Source organism: Passer montanus, unplaced genomic scaffold, assembly GCF_014805655.1.
Source record: "Passer montanus isolate IOZ18808 unplaced genomic scaffold, ASM1480565v1 scaffold26, whole genome shotgun sequence".
Classification (NCBI taxonomy): domain Eukaryota; kingdom Metazoa; phylum Chordata; class Aves; order Passeriformes; family Passeridae; genus Passer; species Passer montanus.
In genome coordinates, this window is record NW_024367261.1 from 10,056,894 (window position 1) to 10,079,526 (window position 22,633).

The following is a 22,633-nucleotide window of genomic DNA, read 5'->3' on the forward strand; positions in this document are numbered from 1 at the left end:
TTTCTTCTAAACTCCTTATCTCACCCCACGAGTTTTCTCCCCACACCCCCCCCACCCCCGGTTAACTACAGCAGAGGAAAATGAATAAATGATTTCTCATAAGTGAACTGGCACTTGGCCAGCTTCAACCTGTCACACTTTCTAAATCCACCTGTACCAAGCAGTTTGGTTCATAATCTGAGCCCCTGCACTTAAACTGCTTGCCTAATTCTTACTATCTCCCTGTGTTACTCAGTTTTTATTCAAATTATGCTGCATCTAGGGTAAAGTCATAGTTATCAACCATTTTTTAGATCAGGTTAAGGTGTAACAAAATAAAAAACCCAAAAAATCTGGAAAAGAAAGAAATGCTGATATTTCCCTGATTTGTCACAGAAGAACCTGTTTAATTATACAAACATATTAAATATTTTTTTAAATTAGGAAAATAAAACTATTAATAAATTGCACAGGTAACTCATTATATACGAAAGGAAACTTAACAACACACAGTTTATATTAGATGCACAATAGAAGTTAAACTATCATGAAATTGATAAGTGCAGGTGGCAGACACAATATTAAAACACACAGAGGCTGAAAAAGCAATATGATTCAATAGTCAACTGGTATTTCTTACCTGGCAAAGAAGAATTTATACAACCCCACACTTCTCTCTGAAAAGTAAAAATGCAATTAAGCAAAAGCAAGTATACAGAACAAGAGAGTTTACAGCAGACTCAAACCAGCAATTTCAGCATTTTTTCACTGGGTTTTAAATATCTGATTGGAAGAATTCTTATATTTAAACATATTTTAAAGAAGTGCTATGATAGAAGCTGAGTACCACTTCCTTCCATGAGAGGGCTGCTATGCACAGACTATGGAATCAAAAGCAGCATTTTTGCAGGTGCAGAACATAGTGTAGTTATCTGGAATACACAAGCTAGTCAACTCTCTCCATCAGTGTTCACAGAACTAAACCGCAACATAAACAAAGAACAAGATTTGTCTAGGACTAAGAACTGTGGAGAAGCTTACTGCCCTAGCACTCCTTCCCACCAGCTTAAAAGTACCCTAAACACACATAATCACATTGAAGACAAATTTTAAAATAAGTGTTTCAATCACACTGACACAGCAAACCATACTGTCACACAGTGACACATCCATCCATCCATCCATCCATCCATCCATCCATCCATCCATCCATCCATTATCACAGGAAGTGATGACTTTCCAAAGTTGCAATGGATCTGCATTTAATGATCTAACACTGTCCTCCTCTGTATCTGTGGAGGTTTTCTACCCAGACAAGAGCCAAAGCAAGATCAAACGAAGATGGTAAAGAGCTGCTACTTCTGCAAGTTCCACCCCTTTGATTCAGTTGACTTCCTTTATTTCACAAGGAGGTTAATGGTTGGACTCAATGATCTTTAGGGTCTTTTCCAACCTAAATGCATCTATGATTCAAAGAAAAAAAACCACCTCTTGTGTTGACAGTTACTTTTTGAATTAATACCAGGCAAAACCCTATCATATTGCTTGAAGGAATACACACAACACAATGTCTGTAACCAGTGCTCAAGAATATTGACCATCTGATTAAATCTAAACCCATCTGCTCATCAGTAAAATGGCACCAGAACACCTGTCCAACAAGACCAGAGATATCTGAGACCAGCAAATAAGGTATTGAGTTGAACGGTTAACTATTTTATGTACCAGTTCAGATATTACCAGTTCAGTGATATTAACTGGACAGCTGACTTGTCATTTATAAAGATAATAATTGGGAGTTATAAAAATCATCGTGTCATTCTCCCCCTTTCAGATAATCTCTCATCCTGTCTTATCAGAAGCACTTCTCAACTATACAGATAAGATTCTACTTATCAGGGAATGAAAGATAAAGAAAACCAGTACCAAACCAAATGCTATTCATCACTTCAATAGATTTTCATGACAGGTTTTACTCATACCAGGAAATGTCTAGACCTTCTGAGACCTTAGAGCTATTGACCCACAGAATCAAAAACCTGAAGGAACTTTGCCACACAAAAGGAAAGGATCTATAAGTGAACAAAATCTTGTGAAGTTGCTAATTAAATGCTATTCCCAGATTTACTACTCTTAGTCATTGCTCACTTGAGCTGAGCATATGTTTCAGGCTTGCTGCAAACAGTATTGATACTGTTCAGAAATAACAGAAATTACCAAATGAAAGCAGGCTTTTCTGACTGCAAAAGGATGCCAAGAGATAAGACTCTAAAATTTACAATATGAATGACCATAGTTATCTATTCCCTGATTAGATCATCCTTAGAAGAGGGAGTGGATTACACTCTTGTTTTAGTTAAACTAAAGTGACACTACAGAACTTTCAGAAAACCATAATCTTACTTATCCAATAAAAGCATTACTTCAGTTTCTCAGATAAGGCATCAACAACTTGGTGCAGCTATCAGGGCCTTCTTGTCTTAGCCCAAGACCTCATGGCTTTGTGCCATTCACATGGTGGAATGTAAGATCTAAGCTGCTACCATTAACATCCAAGTGACAATCACCCAGCACAAGTTTTTACAACATAGGTAAGATTTTTGTTGCATTTTATAGCTTATACATGCTACCTTACTGCAAGTAAGGTAATTTATTATTGCTTTAGAAAAAAATCCTACTTTGAGGTTCAAATCTCATTTGAAGAGCTTTTCTAGCAAGCCTTACCATTGATTCTGGACAATACTCAGGTGCTCGCTGCAGTAAGTGCTTCAAACGGGAGTCGCTCTTAGAAGACAAAATCTATTAGAAACAAAACACACCTTAAAACATAGAGAATGTTGTGCATATCAATACTTTTTTCAATTGATTTTACTGTTTTAGTTTCTCTAATATCTACTCTTTGACAACTTTGCCTAACAGTTAGTATAAACAGAATTCAAATTTAAGATTTTTTTAAACATATTTATAGTTTGTCAAATATGTTTCACTTTTTATAGAGATGCAATTTTTTTCTATTTAGAAGAGAATGAGAATTTCCTCCTCAAACATTTCAATCAAAAAGTTTCTACTGAATGTGAAAGGGCAATGCTAGCAAGAGGATTTCTGCTGCACAGATCAAAATACTATACAACTCTATTTTTTAAATTAACCTTCTGCTACATGTTACATGACCTTAAGCAACTAAACTTCAAAAAAGCTCTGAAACATACAACTTCTGTAGAAAAAGGTAGAACAAAACCAAGACTAGTTAAAGAGACAATCAAAACTAACAGGGGAATGCACAGTACCCACAAGTAAACTGAAAATCCAGGAGCTTGCTAGACTGGATGGAATACAACTGAGGATGTTGTTCCTTTAGCAATCTAATAAAGTTTTACTTATAAATTAAAACAAGAAACTGGTCAACAAGAGGAATGGAAACAGACCTATTAATGTGTGATATGAAACTGGAAATTATATAACTGAAACAGATGAATTTCAGAAGCAAAAGTACATCACAGTTCTAGTCTAAATTTGTTCTACTTAACATGAGAAACTATCAGTTCTATTCTAACATTATAAACTTATTGAAAGAAAATCAAGAGAACAACAGCATTTGTTTCAGAAATGAGAGCAAAAAAAGAACGGCATTAATATTTTGACTCTTCTGAGGTCATAGGATAATAAAAGAATTCAGGCTGAAAGGGATCTCAGAAGATTATTTCTTTCAAAGTCATGCTCAAAGAAGGGTAAACTAGGAGACCAGACCATGGTGTCCATCTGCTTATTCTTTCTATCTGTGCAGGTCCCTCTGGATGACAGTCCTACCATTAAGATTATCAACACTTCCTTTCAGCTTCACATGGCCTGAAAACTCAATGAGAGTTGCCTCATCCAGGCTGTTAACAGAGATGCTAAACAGGAGAGGTGCCAGGGCAGACCCCTTTGATATTCCACTTCCTATTAGCCTAGGACCCACTAACCTCTATCTCTGAGTCTGATTTTACAACCCGTTTCTTACTCATCTAATTGTCCATTCCTCAAACCCATATGATCCTAAAATGGATATAAAAACATTGAGGGAATTAGTGTTTAAAAATTTGCTACAGTCATCCACACCTTTCCCCTCAACCAGAAATGCAGCCTGATTATCAAACCAGGCTGGCCAGGAATGATTTACTGACACTAAATCACACGCTGCCTTCAGCAACAGCTTTACATTTTTCTTTCTTCAGCCTTTAACTACTGCCATAAAATGTCTTGTTGCCCTTGACTTTCTCTACAAGTCTCAATTCCAGCTGAGCTTTGTCTTTCCCTATATAACCTTACTTGCCTTGGCAAAAGGTCTAAATTCTTCTTGTAGAACACTTCCCTGCTTCTACACTCTCTATACCATATCTTTTCTGCACCAAAGCTTGTTCATAACTTCTCTGTTTATCTGAATCAGATTCTTGGAACATTAAGGTGTTTTCCTGGGAGCAGGGATAGACAGTCCTTCTACCTTGGAGAAGGGTACGGATAGAGTCCTCCGGAATGGTGCACAATGAATGTGGCCATTTTATCACGATGAAACTTCTCAGAAATAAGATTAGGGAAAAAAAGTCAATTGAAGAAAGAGAGGCCTGTTTATTACTTGCAATGGTATCTGACATGCCTAATCAAATAATCTCGAAAAGGAGATGATACTAAAGCTAAGAGTGGAGTAATACTAATTAGTAATGCAAAATAATTAGGTGTTTGAACCATGTTAGTTGATAAACAAACCTGTAATCCACATCATCTTTTTCAAAAGTCTCACAGTAGCTGATTTACTGGTTAGTAGAATTCCTTGCCCTTAATCAAGCCTTAACTGGCAGGATCCAGGGCAACATCACTGGGTGTCCTGTGCCTTTCACCCTAGTCCCTGGGCTCCCAGGCCAGGCCCCCCTCAATAGTATCGCTGGTGTCCACAGATAATGGATAACAGTCTGAGGGTCAAAAAAACCTTGTGATTCCTGCAACATCCTACCTCTGAGTCCCTGAAAACCAAATGACCTTAGCCAGAAAGCCTCCTCTGCAGGTGAGCGCCTCCATGCTCTGCAGAAGGGAGTATTCCTCCTGGTGGTATTGTTTAGAATCTGCCGGTTAGACAAAGGTGGCTCCTCAACAAATCACTCCTCCTCATCTGCTCTAAAGCCCCAAATCTAATCTGCAGTGCATTTCCAAAGACAGGCCATGAAACTTCTTCCTCCTGTCAGCTGCACAAAATAGTTAGGTTACAGAAGATGAAAACCAGTAAAATAACAGCAGACAGCTCCTTCAGTCAGCTTGTTGCACCGTATCAAAGGATCACATAGAAAATGATGCCACTAGCCTGATGTGAGGCTCAGTCAGCTCCTCATAGCATACTTTAGGGGGCACCAGTCCTGCTTCAGACCTTTTCTAGACCTCTCACTACTAAGATTCTGGATATGCTGATTATCTGAGTGGAGAGAGATCATACAGATGAGGCCAGATCAGTGTCTTACAAAACCCACAGAAAACAATGTAATAATTAGAACCAGTATAGCAGAACTGGGATGGAATTTGACAGTAAAAAGCTGAAGGCCTTTCATGAAGAGCCAACAGGAATTCACATGATAAACTGGAAACTTCAAACCAATGAAACACAAGAAAGAAATGGACAGATGATTCCAAATGCTGTATCAATGCAGCTACTAAATTCACCAGGTTTTGGGTTTTTTATATAAAGGAATGGATATCTTTCTCTTCCGTATCAATGCAGCTACTAAATTCACCAGTTTTTTGGTTTTTTTATATAAAGGAATGGATATCTTTCTCTTCTATCCAAGTTCTGACACAATTGTTAAGACTGAGTACTACACTTTTCTTATAATGCCATGTATAGTTTTGCTTATGTGTATTAAAAGAGAAACTTATGCTGGAAGAGCTGCAAGAATTATTATAAGAACTGAGAGATCATCTTATGCAAAGAGACTGTAAGACTTTTCCTTGTTTGGCCTACCAATATGAAAGCTGAAGAAAGATTTGGTTGTATTCTCTAGATATATCAGGGAGGGAAAAGTGCAATTTAAAGTGAAAGTTTTGTTAGTACAATCAGAGATAAATATAAAGCCCCAAAATGTGCAATGAAAACAAGAAAAGAGGGCAGGTATGATCTAAGAACACAACTTTGACATAAAGTTTATGTATTCATTGTGTCTACATTGATGTAAGTTTTACTGATGTAAAATTCTTATGTAGATGAATAAATGTAACTACACACACACACAAAGCTGTATTAATTACTACCCACAGGTACAAATCTAAACATACGTTATGGAAAAATACTTTTCAAGCTTGAATTCAGAACAAATGTTATGAAACAAAGCGTTATGAGTAAAGTGAGTGAGCAGATTTTTGCTGCATTCACAAAACCATATATCATAACAAGGTGCTTAGTGGACAAACAAGAACCTGAAGGAAGAAAGAATAATACCAGCATCTTGTTCTTCAGTTTGAACTCCCTAGAACTTAGAAACACATAAGATTCATAAATTCTGTAAAATACCTTCAGACCTCTCATTTCCCAATGTGCTTATCACTTTTTGACCAAATAGTGGTCTCAGGTTGGTATTTCTATTTCTCCTCAATTTCAGCAGAACCCATTTTTCATTACAAAAGGAAAAAGGACTATGGTTCTAAAATTTCCAAGTTCTCATTTTGATACCATTGCATCTCACAATTCACATACAGCCTCCAGACAGAGGATCATTAACTGACAAACTTAATGTTGCTACATCATTGTCTAAAGGCACAATTTCAACTCTGACGGAGTTAAATTTAAAACAAGCTTACCTGTTCACAGACATCACGGCACATTAAATTGTCCTTTGCATGGTAACAACAAGACAAGCCTATGGAAAAGCAGGGAGAGGGAAAAAGACATTTAAAAGATATGAAACACTTAACCATCACTTCTGAATACAAGTACACACTTGATGTTCTATCAGGACAATTTTGTGGCCCACAAATGACCGTGAGAAACGCTCCTTCCCAAAAGGCAAAAAATGAACATGTTTTGTTCTGAAAATGCTGAAGATCCTTACAAGAAGTTTCACAGTTACCCCTGAACACTCACTGTCACCAAAATGAGACCTCACTCCCTTTCTGCCTCTAGTCATATTTCTGCTACTTAACTTGCACTAGCTTGGCACATGGCAAATTCCTTCATGAGATAATTCAATTTATTAACTCAGGGAAAACTTAAAAAAGAATAAATGTGAAAAAGTAAACAAAAACCAGTCAAAAATCTCTGTAAAAAGATTATGTGCCTTTGTAAATTGAATCATCTCACAGAATCTGAAAAGTACAAGAATCAGTTAAGAACAGGTGGTGAAGGAAGTCAGACCAGGGGTCTCTTTTCACAAAGCTGTTCATTGAATTCTGTTCTAAAAACCTTGGAACAAAACTGTACATTGTTTCACTAGTGATGGATGATTAAAACTGGATGGAATATTAGAGCAAACACAGATATGAACACACCAAGAGTTAAAAAAACCAAAAAAACCTCAATTGAAGCACTGGGAAGACACGAAAGACCGAAGCTTAAAGCAGCATTTTTAGCATTATACTCCGCTGTGCTTTGTACCCCCTACCATTCAAATATTTTGTTCATTCATAGTTAAGCTTGGCAAATATAAAATGAATTGAACAGTACCTTAATATCCATTTTCATTCTCACTTTCCTGTTTTTGGACCGGTGTTTTAGAGAACAGAGGTGTCCTTCAAAACCTTTATTTCTACCCACATCTTTACACACAGGATCATTTAATGATTACAGATTTCTGCTGAGATGCATCTGAACTATGTATCACACTGGTACAACAACAAGAAAAGTCTTTTTCACAGCACCATACCAAACAGATTTTGACTGAACCAGCAAGAAGGAACTTGGGCATTAATTCCTTGCAGTATTAGTAGGTTTATCAATGGAAAGCTGGTCCAGAATACGTCACATTTCATTCCACTAGCTTTTTGCTGTCTCCCTCCTAGAACTAAGCCTCACTAGAAACCGAAACTACAGAACAGCAATGAAGTGCCCATAAATGCCTTAGTGACTGCAGTCGTCTGTTTTAAAGTATTACATGTTTTGTAGTTTCCATTCCTATGACAACAATGTCATCTATGTATTAAAAGGTAACACATAAATTTCCAACACCTGCCTTAAGCTGCCTTCTTTTTCCACCACGCTTTTGTAGTCCTGTCAGGAAGGTACAGACACACAGACTCCTAGAATGGTTTGGGTTGGAAGAGACCTTAAAGATCAGCTAGCTCCAAGTCCTTCCACTAGACCGAACTTCTCAGAGCCCCATACAGCCTGGTTTGAACATATCCAGGAATGGAGCACCCATCCATCCTCTGGGAAACCTGGACATGACTGGAATTCTGGGCTGCAAGCACACATTGCCAAGACACCTGCAACGTGGGGAGCTATTTTACTGCTATCCTTCTCTTTATTAAACGTCTTGCACCCACTTTTTAAAATACTCCATACCTTATTCGATACTACTCTTCTACTGAAAACAAGGAATAGGGGCCCTGGAACACACAGCCTGTTCTGAGACTGCAGATGGCACCCCAGGCGTCAGGTTTTGCCCATCTGGACCATTTCAAGCCACAATCCTGGCAATTCATCCGCAGGCAGCGTGACAGCCGAAGGCACACATCCCGGCCCCGAGGCACGGAACCCGCTGGGACACACGACGAGGCCCATGCCCGCCACGCTGCCCGGAGGGATGCCGGAGATCCGGCCGCTGTGTCGGCTATGGAAGCGCCTCTCCCCCGCTGCAGTCCCGGCCGCAGGGATTCCGGCGGGCGCTCTCCCTCCCCGGGAGGCACCAGCCCGGACCGGCACCGGGACAGCGCCGCTGCCGCTTCCCGGGCGCGGAGCAGGTGCGGGGCGGCGTCCCCCCTCTTCCCCGTCTCCCGCATCCCGCCCCGACAGCGGCCGCACAGGAGAGTCCCACGGCGCCGCATCCCTGCGGGCGACGCCGCCCCTGCGCCATGTTGTAGAGAGGGACGCGCGGCGCCGCCTCCCCCACTCCCTCCCCGCGGTCGCTACTCACCGGCCGCCGCGGGGCACAGCAGCGGGGCCGCCGCCAGGCACAGCAGGGCCCAGGGCCACCGAGCGGCCGCCGCCGCCGCCATGGCCGGGTCTCGAACCCGCGCCAACCCCGCCCCGCGTCCCCCGGCCGCCGCACGGACGGACGGACGGACGGACGGAGGGATGGAGGCACGGGCGGGATCTGCCGCTGGCAGCGCCCCCTCCCGCCAGCCCCGTGCCGCCGCCCGCCGCGCCCATTGGCTGAGCCGCCCGGCCAGGCCCCGCCCCCGCCCGGCCGCCGCGGACATTCCAGAGGGAGCAGAGCGCGGGGGGGGTTGGGGGCTGTGCTGACCCCCCCCCCCCCTCCTGGAGCGGCAGGGCCATGCCCGGAGGGAGCACTCGGGCTCGGTCTGAAAAGAGGACTAAAGACAGGAGAGGAGAAGGAGGCACAGACTCGGTTGAATTAGTTTATTTCTGTTTTTATATAGTACTTGCATTATTAGCATAATTCTGAACATCATTGTTAAAGCATTGGTGGAAGCCTTACAGTACTTAAAGGGGGTTATGAAGAGAAGGGAGAGTGACTTCTTATTCAGGCAAATAGTGACGCCACAAAGCGGAGTAATGTATAACTGAAAGAGGAGATGTTTAGATTAGATATTCGGAAGAAATGCTTTACTCAGAGGGTAGTGCATTACTGGCGCAGGTTGCCCAGAGGAGCTGTGGATCCCCTATCCCTGGCAGCGTTCAAGGCCAGGCTGGATGGGGCTCTGAGCACCTGGTCTAGTGAAAGGTGTCCCTGCCTGTGGCAGGGGCTTTGGAACAACACGGTCTTTAAGGTCCTTTCCAACCCAAACCATTCTGTGATTCTATGATTGTAAGGCAAGTTTATAGCCTTGTTTTCCGCTTAAAATTACTTTGTGTGTGCATTGACTGTGAGGGAGAAGTGGTCTCACTGGCCCCAAGCACGGGCTAGGAAGGGGAATGACCCCTGGGCTGAGAGGACAGAGATGAGGAGGCTGTCGTGGCTACACCATGATGCTAACCCATCATCGGTGTCAGATTCGGTCCACAGGACGTACAATTAAAGTCTGTAACTGAAGAACCCTCTGCACAGTACGGCCACCACTGCTGTTTATTTTCCATGCAGAGATTAGACTACTCCCCCCCACCTTTTTTTTTTTTAAATAAGAATTAAAGGGAATTGAAATGTAAGCTATCCAATGAAGTTAAAATAAATTTAAGTTACTCCTCATGCAACCGTTTTGCCTTGGTCATTCCAAGGTGAATGGATCAACTTCTGACAACTCCAGGCTTTTTGGATGAGCACCTTTGCATTCCACTATCAGATTTTCCAGCAATAGTAAAACAGGAAAATTTTGAAGAATCCATGGAATTCAGTGTCCCAGAAATTGCTTTTCCTTTTTCCAGTCTAATATCCCAGTGACCTCCTTCTCTGAAGACAAGCTACCAAGCTATTAATGACTCTATGGTCTTATATAGTCTGGACAATCTGTAGAAACCCTTTAATTCCAATATCGAGATATAAATGGTCCAAAAAACAAACCAATGCAATACAGGAGAACAATAAGTTGAAAAAGTTTTCTCTCTCTCTCTCTACACCAGTATAGAGTGATTAAAGTGTATTACTTCTTTGTCGACCAAAGCTGTAAAAAATAACAGTACAGTTAGTTGCATTTTAGTTTGAAGCCTTTTATTGCTATAATTGTGAATTCAAGAAAGTGAAGTCTCAACTGTAACCTGATTACACAAAAATCTTTTCACACGAGGACAGAAATGGTGCTGGTATGTAAGTGAGGTTACATGTTAGTTAAATATCAGGGCTTTCCCCCGCGATCCAAGGTTAGCTTCTGCTGATTTTCTATCTTGGGACTTATAATTCACGGCGAGCCCACGAGGCGGCAGCAGATCCCAAAGGAAAATTAGCACGATGGCTGAATTTGTGAATTTGTGGGCTGGTTTAGATTCTCTGAAAATACCGGGGGCCTGAACAGTTTAGATGCATTCTAAATTAGCCGTAATGCTAAATGGTTTGATCTGGCTTGATTTTGGATGAGGGCGAACTGCTGTCCATCCCGCTTTCCCTGAGCGCCCCTTATGTGCCAGGTCATTAGCAGCAGTAATTTGTCCCCCAAGCAAACAGGCAGGGAGAGGATGCGGGTGGGTCTGACAACCCAAAGGTCGTTCATAGTCACACCAAGTCACCTCTTCAGTTCCAGATGGAATATTTGAGACCACTGAAAGTATTTCCTGCACTTTAAAGCAGCAAACTGAACTTTGAAATAATATAAGCTTCTAAAATTTGGCTTTCTGTAAGGGAGATATGAAGTTTAAACTAATTGTTCTAGAAAGCAAAGACCTTTGTCCTTGAGAGTTTGGGTGCTGAATCTGCAGGCTACTGTTTTCCATTTAAAACATGTGCATCGGCCTTTTCAAAGCAGCATCCGTTTGAAATTGAGTCCGACCCAGTATTTAAGAATGAGAAGTGGAATTCTGGGACTTGAAATAATTAAATGCCTCAGTGTAAAGCAGTTTGCTACAAGTATGCTGACAGCATAATTTTAAAGTTTGGTGGTAAGACAGAAATCATTTTTCAAGTGTTATCTTGTTCTTGTTGCTCCTGTCAACTGCTAAGGGAAATGGAATACTTTATTCTGTATTTCCTGTTGGCTAGAATATAATAATGTCTGCTCATTCAGCTACACTTTTAGTATTACCTTGAATAATTAGTTCATTATATTTTGTGTTGAGTAGCATTTGGTCCCGCCTTCTTATCCTAAAAATTGCTGAATGTTACTCCATAGTTTATGTTGAAGTCTCCCTCAGCAATAGGTGAAGATTCTGTTAGTCACTGAGTTGCTGGTCCACAACCACATTCTACTGAAAGAGCTCTGACATGATCAGGATCCCCTCAGAAAGTAAAATGATGCCACATTTTTCTTGAATCCAAATTGTCAGTGTGGCAAATCTCTGTGTGTTTCGGCAGAGCACTTTGTGGACCGAAGAGAGTCTCCTGTATTTTTGTATCTCGTTTGAGATGTGCAGTGTTGCTTTGTGGTAATTCTCAGGATATCTACACCTTGCAATTGGAAAGGTGCTTACAACACTTGTGAATTTACCCTAATTAGCATTAATTTGCCTAATCTGTGTATCAACAACTAGATACCTGCATGATAAGCCAGTGCCAGGCTCCTAGCGGGAGCTGAGTCGTTTTCCTGTGCTGGGGCTTGTTCGGTTTCATCTCCAGGTTGGAGCCAAGGCAGGGCTTTACAGCTGCCTCAGATGTGTCTCCGGGCAAACGGAGGGGAACCGTGGGAGCAGTCCTGGGGCTGTCCCTAACAAGCTGCTCGCTAGTAAGTGAGGCTGTTGCCTGTTTCTTCGGGCTAAGCTTGGATTTCCACAACAAAGCCTCTTTCAAAGAGATTTTTTTCTTAAACAGGCAAACCTTGTTCAGGCAAAGCTTAGCGACATTATATTGTCTCTGTTAGATTTCAGCCAGCATTTTCCACCTGACTTTCCAAATAATTAATATGAATAGGAAAGATTATTTTCAAATTACTTTTTTTTTTGTTTTGATTTTTTAACCCAGAAAACTAGATTTATATTAAAAGGAAAAATGTTAATACAAAAGGTGGGTTTGATGGCTGCTATTACACACATCAGAAGCAGTGTGCATTTATGCTGATACAAAATGCTGTATATAAAGCAACACAGATGTGAGATTAAAGCCAGTTAAAGATGTACAATGCCTGCAATTAATTTTGAGCAAGTTGAACATGTGGTGCATATTAGAGTTCATAAAATCTTGCCATAGGCAAATAATTTATGTTGCATACATCAAGTCTGGAAGGATAGTCAACTGAAAGTTATTAAATAATTGAAGATTATATAATTAATTAAAATTTGCTTTGAAGGTAATAAAGAAGTAAATAGGATTGTGTCACCATCAGTGAGCGTAAGGTAAGAAACTATTCTATGATTTCAGAAAGGAATTTGAAATGGATTTCATGTTTGCTCAGAAACAGTTTTGATGTTCATAAAGGTACTATAAGAAATCTGTCTCTGCCTCACATTGCATAACTTTTCTCAGCAGAGCAAACCACCTAAAACTAAAGTTACCTGTCAGTCTAAATTTTAAGCTCCTGAAATCAGTTACAGGGTTAGAGCGGTGTCTGCTTCTCTTCAAATGAGAATGCTGAGTGAAGTAAAATACACTTCTTGGTAACAGAACTTATGAAGTGCATAGTTTAAAACCAGGTTGTGCACGGATGGCAGCATCAAGACCATTTTATTTTCTTTGACAGAGAAGAACTTCATCAGTGAAGTGTAATTACGATGTCCTTCCATGCTAAAGAAGGTGGCGCTAAAAATAGTGCCCAAAGAAATCACTAAGATACATGTCTGCTATTTGGTCAGATGCTTTTAGTTCTCTATGCTGCTTTGTATGCTCTGCAGTCTCTGTGCTCTCTACTCTTTATAATGGAAGTATTAACGGATCTGTATTAATTTGTTGCCTTTAAGACCACTGCAGGAGGGCCAGAGTTGCTACAAAGTGTCTGGAGTACCTTCATGTAAAAGACCCTCTAATTGGACAGATAATTTCAAAATTATTTCTAGAATAACATTGAGAGATTGATAGAAAAAAAAAGAAGCTGATTTTCATTTTGAGAAGTTAGAAATGAGGGAGATTACACTGGCAGATCCTGGAGTTTGGGAATGTGGGAAAAAAAGTGTTTCAAATGGAATCATGTTCAGCCCAGTCAAATCCTAATTATCTAAATTTGAATCTAAACTCAAGCTTGGCACACCTGTACCATAGCAGAGATGGGCTATTCTTATACCAGTTGATATTCTATCTTCTTGCTGGCCTTGGCTCACCATCCAAGGGGACAAATAACAGCCTCTAGCTGGTGATGACATATCCATGTGTCATCTGTGTCTTTGGATACAGATAAAATGGATATTCATTTTGCTTTTCAACTCAGGCTTCTGTAGCAGCAGTGCATCTGCCAGCATTTCATAAGCATGGGCTGGAGATAGAAAAGGATGTGTTGAAGAACACTGAGAATGCCATATGGAAATTCTTCTGTGGATTATCCCACTGAATCATCTAGTTGTGTATAGGATTAGTTACTTCTCCATATGGTGTTTAAGGACCAAATTGCTTCTGGAATGTTTTCCAAAGGTTATTTTTATGTTTTCCTGTACTATGGAATTGAGTTCAAAATTGCATCATAACCTGCACCTACAGTGAGATATTTTAAAGAATCCAAAGAGCCTTATTCATTTTATTCCATGTTTTAACAGCTATAATTCTCTCTCAATTAGTAACCTTAGAGGACTGTATACAATTAATTCACTGCTATACATTTATTTCCGTGTGAACAGTCTGCAAGCTTTGCAGAAAGGGGTGTGGGAGGTATGAAATAATTTATGCTGCTAATTGACAATTGTGCAGTTGCTTCTACTTTCAAACAGGAAAAAAAAATCAATGTAGACTGGCAGGTTAAATAAAAAAGGAAGGGGAAGGCAGAAAATTCCATTTTTTGCAACCAGTTTGTGTCATACTATTTAAATCAGTCTTAGTTAAACTTGCTAAAACTAATCAGTTTAGCTACAATGAAATTGTTTTATTCTTGCTGTTCCATAAATTAGCTATCAAGTTCTGTCAAGATAACATTATAATTACATGAATTACAGATCAGTGCCTATTCCTATTTGTACCTACGCTTCAATGACATGAGTGAATTAGGGTAGAACTTTGGTAGTATGCATTAATCCAGAATACTTCTCAAATTGCTTTAAAAAATGTTGAAAGGTGCCTTATTTATCCCATCTTATGTAGCTGTTTGTAATAAAAATATATAGAGAGATGTATAATTTACGTATTAAGAGTGAAGGAAGTTATTTAGAGAACTCTGATGTCTTTGCTAGGAAAGGAGAAGAAACGTGGAGAGAGGGAGTCGAGCCTAGGGACAAGGCAGTGGGGTAGTGAGAGCAAGAGCTGTATAAGGGAACATAAAATTGAAATTGACTGCTTGGAAACACTGCATGCACTTCATGCTTCAGCTGCCTGGGTTCCTTCACCAGACACCTCTTCCTACATTCTTAGTTGTGCTGGTGGATTGTCATCCTCCAAAGCTCAGTTCCTCCAGTGGAGCAGAGGCAGATGTGGGTATCAACATCTCAAAAGCTGTGAGCCTCTCATCCTTCTGTGTGGCCACATTCTTCTCACGAAAAGCCTGAGAATAAGCAGCCTCTCAAAAATATGTTGAAGTCCATCACATAGCATTTTAAAAGGATAAAATTAAAGAGTAGCTTAGTTTAAAAATGTTCTTACTAGTGCCAAAAAAGGAAAATCAAGTAATAATATACAGATGTCGCCAATTAAAGAAGTGATGTCCTTTATGCATACCTGTATACCTTACATGCACTATTTGTTATGTTTCAATTCAGTAGGCAGCACATATGGAAGATACATTAATGAAATGAAACCTGGGAAAGGGGGAAATGTTCTTTATCAAGCGGTACTTACATCTTGTACATTTAGAAGTGCCAGAGCATTTTCAAAAACAGAACTGAAATTTTATCTTTAAAACCCCTTACAAGGTCTGAAATCTCTCTTGTGTGTTTTTTGCTGTTCTGTACCTCCTAGATTTGAAGATACAGGAAAAATAGTGAAACGCAATCCTAAGTGGTACTTAAAATTCTTCTGCAATTCCTAAAGAGCTATCTATAAATGAAAGTGTATTTATAGTAGTTAGAAATGGAGTTTCATGATGGAACAGAACAGAATGTGGGAGTGCAGCAGAGGATGCAGCCTTAATGTAATGACCAAAGTATGTAATGACCTTAAGTGTAATGGCAGCCACCTGTTCTCACACAAGCAGCCCCTTTTATCCCTTTCCCCTCTCTTTTCTGATGCTTGTTCCTTCCCTTCCTCCCTTTCCCCACGTTTAGTTCCTTCCCTAAATGTGCTGTAGCAAGTCCAGCCAGAGGCCAGATGCAGAGAACGTCTCCAGCAGCAGGATCATCCACAGGGACTCACAGCTGGACAGCAAGGTTGATGGCTTTCCCAGGGAAGCTTTGGAACAAGGGCTTCATTCCTGTTACTGGGCTACAGGGATTCCCCATCCTGCCTCCGTGCTTCTTGTATTTGTGGGGATGAACTGTTCCTCACATCAGCCAACATTGGACCAAATAATATAATTCACTCTTTGATTTCTCAGTGTGTTACCTGCAGGCCCAAGAAAACCTGGACACATAATTAGGTAGTTGTCTCTGCTTCACCAGCCTTTTGGTAACCAGGCTGACATCATCTCCTTTTTAAAGGACATGGGGGATTTTTATAGTTATGCTAGGAAACCAAAATGGGGAAGAAAGAAATTTTCATACCTATTAAAAGCTGCTCAGAATATAACTTGAAGGACACATGCAATAATGGAAGTAAAACAAGTTAAGAAGGCCCCCAATGAACAGAGAAAACCCAACAGGTGAAAGCAGACCACATGTCTAGAGCTAGTACGCTTGCAGGGATTTTGCATTCCTTAACCTTCCTCTTGCATTCCCTGAATTTTTCTCCAAGGAGCATATTATCAATCATGTATCCCTGTGAAGCGTATGCAGCTTCTGAATATCTTACCTATGAGCAAAACATGGTGTATTAAAGAACAGTGTGAGGCTTTGAAGCTACTATTTCTACAAAAGGCCTAAAGACTCCATCTTGGTCCTAAAAAGATGCAAAAGCAGCAAACAAAGCAAACTCATTCTTTCCAGAAGGCACCAAGGGCATGTTTTCAGGTGCAGTGTAGGTAAGGGAACAGAGGACTCAAGCCCATGGATCTTCTGGCTGATGGAGTTAATGGTTGTTATTTTTATCCTGTTTATTATTGTGACACAGCAATTTTTGTATTAGTAGTGCAATTCTAATATTGCTAGTTAATCACTACAGGACTGACACATTGGCAAGGCATCCCTAGTTCTACTTACAGATTTAGAAAAATTCTAATTTCCTTTTTCTTTTTGACTCACCATTATTAAATGTTACTGCTCATAGAATAAGAGCAAATGCTCACACGTCAATGTGCTTATATGTATTAAAGCCATCAGCCAAAATTGAGTTGTCCAAAAGTTTTGCCATGTACCATTTTCTTCCAAGTCTAGGATTGTTTACAACATCTGATCAGTTCTTTGTCCAGAAATGTGTAAATGCAAGGCTTAAAATTAAGGAAATAATTCAAAATGAAAGTTAAATTCATATAGATTTGAAGTTAGCATTATCACATTCAATTGATCAGTATTATCTATTTAATACCAAGTCTGCGACATAGGCTGAAATGCTACAGCAAAGCAAAAATGCTGTCACAGGAAGTGGCAGATTATTTCATCTGTGTTAATTAAACCTTGACATTATCACAGATTGGCTTGAGCTGAAAAGGACCATAAGAATTATATAGCTCCAACTCCCAAATTACTGGAAGTAATTAATTTCCAACTGTTGAAAGTAATTAATTCCAAACTTCTAGAAGTTGATAGCTATCTGACTGTATTGCTTAGTGAGAAAAAGTGAGATAAGTAGAGTATTGTCTTCAGATTATTTCAAGGTGGGTTGCTCATCACAGGAATTAAAAAACCCAGCTGAAACAATGTTGGGACTTGTTATTTTGGTAGCTTGTGAAGGATTGGGAATGTACTGAAAGATTAGGATGGTGGGCAGTGATTCTTTTGAAGAGGAGCAAAGGAAAGAAATAGGAATTTTTATACCAATCATTTTATTTTGATTGTTTGGGGGCAAATTATCCACCCTGAATCAGTCATCTGACCTTATTTTTGAGTACCACCACGACAGCAAGCAAGAGTCAACAAGTATTGTGTTGCAGATGGGTGGTGGCATACATAAGTTATTTTCCTTCACCAGAACAGAGGCAAGGAAAATTTGAGTTGGACATAAAAATCCTTTCTAAAGATAAGGCTAATGAAGTTTTGGAATGTAGGGCCCAGAAAAGTTGAAGAATATCTACCAGAAACAGTCTGGCAAATATTTCAGAAATAGTCTATGTAAATGTTTACCAAGCACATGGATATGGCTTCTCTCCCTTGGGAGGAGTGTGAAAGCTTTGATGATTTCCAGAATCTTTTTCAGGCCCTTTTTTCCTCTGAATCTCTGCACAGTCCTACAGACTTTATATAGGGCCTTCACAAACAGGGCAGAGTCTCATGTAAGGGGCTCTTTTTTGGCATCTGAAGTGCTCATGGACAAATCTGGAGCAGCTGGAAGCACCCTTCTTCTGGCTGGTCCTTTGCCAGTGACCATCTGTAAGTGTCTGCTGGAAAAGAAACCAAACAAATGGAGCTGCTGAGATTTTTCAGCCTTTCTGGGCATTAAAACCCAAAAGTTTCATTTTCAATCTCAGAATAAGACCCGATCACCCCAAAAGACAGCACAAACAAAACTGTTTTGCCTCTAGGAAATGGTCTTCATTTGAAGACATTTTCTAAATGTCAAGACTTATCTCCCACATTCAAAACCTCCTAGTTTTCATCCTTTTCTAGCACAAAGTTCAAACTCCTTATTGCCCATCCAATTTTCTGTGTGACACCTTCTTGTATTTTAAGATGTAGTAGAAACAAACTGGGATTACATCTTATACGTGTTACGGCCTCAAATGCTTCTAAGGACACAGAAATTGAGGGTGTGTTTTACCATGTATTTGCAGGAGAAATTCTGCTTGCTCTTGCCTTGGGCAGTCTCCCCATATGCTGCAGTGCTATATCCACAACAACTGCAGCAACCTCCTGACATCACCACTCTGCTCCACAAGGGTTTTTTTCAAGAAGAGCTAATGAAAAGAGTCTGTTCTAGTAATCACACCCAGAGGAATTACAGATATTATGAAAGAAGTGACAAATAACAGCATATAATTAATTTCAAGAAAATGAGTTATATATCTCTTCCTTTCTCTGTTGCCACTGCAGCTGCTTGAGTGTATGACTGACAGCAGTAAATCTTGGCAAAAATCTGTGCTTTGAGTATAGTTATAGAACTATTTTCTTCAGAAGAACATATAACAGAGGTCTGAGAAAGCACAGTGCAGAAAATACATAGTTAGATAAAATTGTCTCAGTCTCAATTAGCTTTCCACACTTATGCAGTGGTTTATGTGTTTTAATGTAGAACATTGCAAAATTAAATAATAGTCCATTTACAAGTTATATTAATTATTTTAAACAACTATTAAATTGTTTAAATGAAATGAAATCAATTTAAATACTTTTATAACAATTTAAATTATTCTTAAAATGACTGTTCAATGATTTTATTATGTAATCTTAAATTTCAAGAGGGGAAAATCAGGAAGGTTTTGAAAAAAACATCATGACTAAAGGCAGTTTAGATTAAGAGTCTTTTCTAGTAATATTTATTATTTACTGAGAAGTTATCCTTGTTGGGTTTCTGCCTTGTTTCTGCATCACAGTTTTTATCATCACCTCAGCCATCAGCACTTGTAATTAAAAAACTTACATTCTTTTGGGAAGTACAATGCAACAGAACAGACACTGAGGATTTCATCACAGTCTTTTTATCCTGTTTAGCCTTTTCCATGTACAAGTGAATGAATCATTAGCCACGTCTTATCAACTGTGAGGTATTAGAGTTAAGGTAGTAGGACTCCTGATGAGATTGCTCTGTTATTCCTGAAACTAAATACCACATAGTGTTGTGCATGCAAAGTGAGATGTCCAATAAATGCTACATATTCTCACAGCAGATTTATTAACTTTGAGAAGAACAGGTTATTTTTAATTCAGAATTTATCATAAAATGATTATTTTTCAAATAATGAACATTCCTTACTGAGGTCAGCAATGCAGTGGCACAATTAAGGAAGATAGTTTTATTTTTTAGTGCTTATGTGCTGTTGCTGGTTTACCCTCTGGTCCAAATAATTTAACATGTGGATAGACGAGACCACTTGCAACAAAAAGTAAAAAAAATTAAACAGTTATAAATTATCAACTACATTACTTAAACAGTGCCTCAGTTTCGTAGTAGTAACGTTGAATTTCTGCTGAAATTTCTTGATGTCATGTCTGACGCAATGAAACCTAAAAGAAAAAGGAAATTCTTCTCATCAACTTGTGTTACTGTGCTTGCATTTGAAAATAATTTGATATAGCAGGGGTGAATGGATAAATCTGTCAGTACAGCTACTAACGCCTGTATTTGTTTTAAGAAAAAAAAATCAAAGCACATTTCTTGTCCTTGTCAAATGATCTTTTTTGTGCCAATGACTATGAACTCACTGATCAGTAAGAGTTGTATTCTACAAAATCAATTCCTTCTTGGTGTTATTCCTTCTTGCTCTTGGTAAAGAGCACTTTTCTGTTTCAACAATGCTCTTGGTTTAGCCCCAGCCAGAAGCCACGCCCTATGCAGCCACTTTCTCACTGTTCTACCAGCAGAACTGGGGAGACACCTGGAACAGTAAAAGCTGGAAAACTCATGGGTTAAAATGAAGACATGTTTTTCCATCCCCAGGAGAGCAGGACCCCATCCCTTACAACAAATTGGGAATACACACACCATCACTCCAAATGTCCCCCCACCTTCCTCCTTCCTCCCTCCACTTTATTTACTGACCATGATGTCGTGTGGTCTGGAACATTGCTCTGGTCAGTTGGGGTCACTCCACCTTTCCTGGCTGTGTCTCCTCCCAAGCACTCCCACATTCATTGCCAGTGTGGCAGTATGGAAAACAGAAAAGGCCTCGGTTCTGTGCAAGTCCTGCTCAGCAATAACAAAAATATCTCTAAATTATCAGCCCTGGGCTCAGCACAAATCCAAAACAGCCACACAACAGCCACTGTGAAGAAAATGAACTCTATCCCAGCCAAAACCAGCACAACAACTTACTAAGTAAAATTTGGTTTGATTAGGATTTAAGTAAGTGAATAAATGACGTAAATAATATTAGACAGATTTGTAATGGGCACTCTTCTTCAGTTCCATAACATACAAGGTAACCTGAATGTTTGTTGTTTTAATTTGAAAAAAGGAAATTAAAAGCCTCTGAATCATATCACATGTTCTTTTCTAACCTCTCCTTAAGCAATAGCAAGCAAAACCAGTGTGGAAACCCGGGGCACAGGGAATATTTCTCTCTCTGCTCTGGGGTGCCCTGCCCCCCAGGGGAGCACTGCCTTTGACCCTCATTAATGGAGAAAGTTTCCTAGGCTTCAAGACACACTAGAATCCACAAAAGTGTGAAATAGATTATAGAGAGTAGTGTAGGTGTATCACTTGGTGAGAAATTTAGGTTTTGGGATTTTTAGTATGTTGTGGATGGAAGCAAGGTGGAGGGCACAGGGTGTCATCCTGGGTTTTTTCTTCATGCTTCTTCTTGGGTTTGGGTGGCATTTTGTAATTGGGCAGAAAAGTGCACATTGCGGGCTCTTTGGGATCAGTTATTGGGAAAATAAGGGAATATAATTGGGAAAATAAGGGAAAAAAATCTAGGTGTCAGTTCTTAATAGGATAGTTTAGTCTTAAAGGAGCTTGTAACAAGAGACTGTTAGCCATTTTGTGCCTTCTAATGAAAAGCTGCTGAACTCGTGGTTGTGAGACTGTTTTACTGATAAGAAATAATAAACACCCAAGTCCAATCATGAACTACTGTCTGAAGTGCCTTCAATCCAGACCCAGAGATAACTATCTGAAAAGTTACAGGCATGTAAGAAAAAAATGTTTCGAAGCCATATAATTCAGATACTTCAAAAGTTATTTTCTTTATCAAAAATATCAAGTGAATTATAAATCTGAACAAAAATGAAGTACACCTTAACTCCTTTTCCCCCCTAGAAAGAACCTTAAAAGGACATGACTAAGCTTTTCTCATTAAGAGATAAATATCTGAAAAATCAGCCCTTTTAACTTGGAATTAATGATACCAGGATACACTCATGTTGAAGTAGTATGGCACTAAAAATATCAATGTCAGAACCCAAGACATCCCTCTGGATGCCCTGGATGGCTCAAAATCCTGGCAGGGGCCCTGAGACCCTGGCAGGAAGCCAAAGACACTTGGGATTTCGATCTTAACCCATGGAGCAAAATACCAATCTTGTATGAAGAATCACAAGTCACAAAATTTTAAGTAGCATAATAATAGTTGCCACCGGGTGAAAAGTGGAATTTTGAAGAATTTTACTATGGGGGTCTAGGGGGCAAGATGGAGGAATTTGGGCATTGTCCTCTTCTTCTTCCTGCTTTCTAGCCTCCATCTTCTTGGTGGTGCTAGCACTTTGGGATTGGTTTAGAGTAGAAAGTCACTGTCTAACATAGGTGATAGGTATTGGAACATAACTGTAAATATCGAATACACAGTTTATAGTATAAAAGTCAACACCAGCCCGTGGGTGGCTGGAGTGTGCCTCAGACTGACCTGCAGAACAGACCTTGGCAGGCCAGACAGAAAATGTTTTAGATAAGAAATAATAAACAACCTTGAGAACGTGAGCTGAAGACTCCTGACTTCTTCAACAGCCAGGTTGGGGAAAAGAGAATTTTAA

General features: G+C 39.7%; 1 protein-coding gene and 1 long non-coding RNA gene across 4 annotated transcripts in view; one reads left to right on the top strand and one right to left on the bottom strand.

Moving 5' to 3' along the window:
* RECK (reversion inducing cysteine rich protein with kazal motifs) overlaps positions 1–9,268 on the bottom strand; it is a 48,259-nt gene extending 38,991 nt beyond the window's left edge. For all 3 annotated transcript variants that reach the window (XM_039711982.1, XM_039711983.1, XM_039711984.1), the window contains exons 1-4: positions 9,066–9,268; positions 6,796–6,854; positions 2,704–2,778; positions 620–656 (exon numbers count right to left, since the gene is read on the bottom strand). In XM_039711982.1, coding sequence (XP_039567916.1) covers positions 620–656; positions 2,704–2,778; positions 6,796–6,854; positions 9,066–9,147 — 253 coding nt within the window. In that variant the 5' untranslated portion in view covers positions 9,148–9,268. The remainder of the gene's footprint in view (positions 1–619; positions 657–2,703; positions 2,779–6,795; positions 6,855–9,065) is intronic.
* A 3,026-nt stretch (positions 9,269–12,294) lies between these two features.
* On the top strand, positions 12,295–16,141 carry LOC120503476. Its single transcript, XR_005627748.1, has 3 exons — positions 12,295–12,417; positions 12,979–13,024; positions 16,025–16,141. It is a non-coding gene; the product is annotated as an uncharacterized LOC120503476 (long non-coding RNA).
* The last annotated feature ends 6,492 nt before the right edge of the window (positions 16,142–22,633 follow it).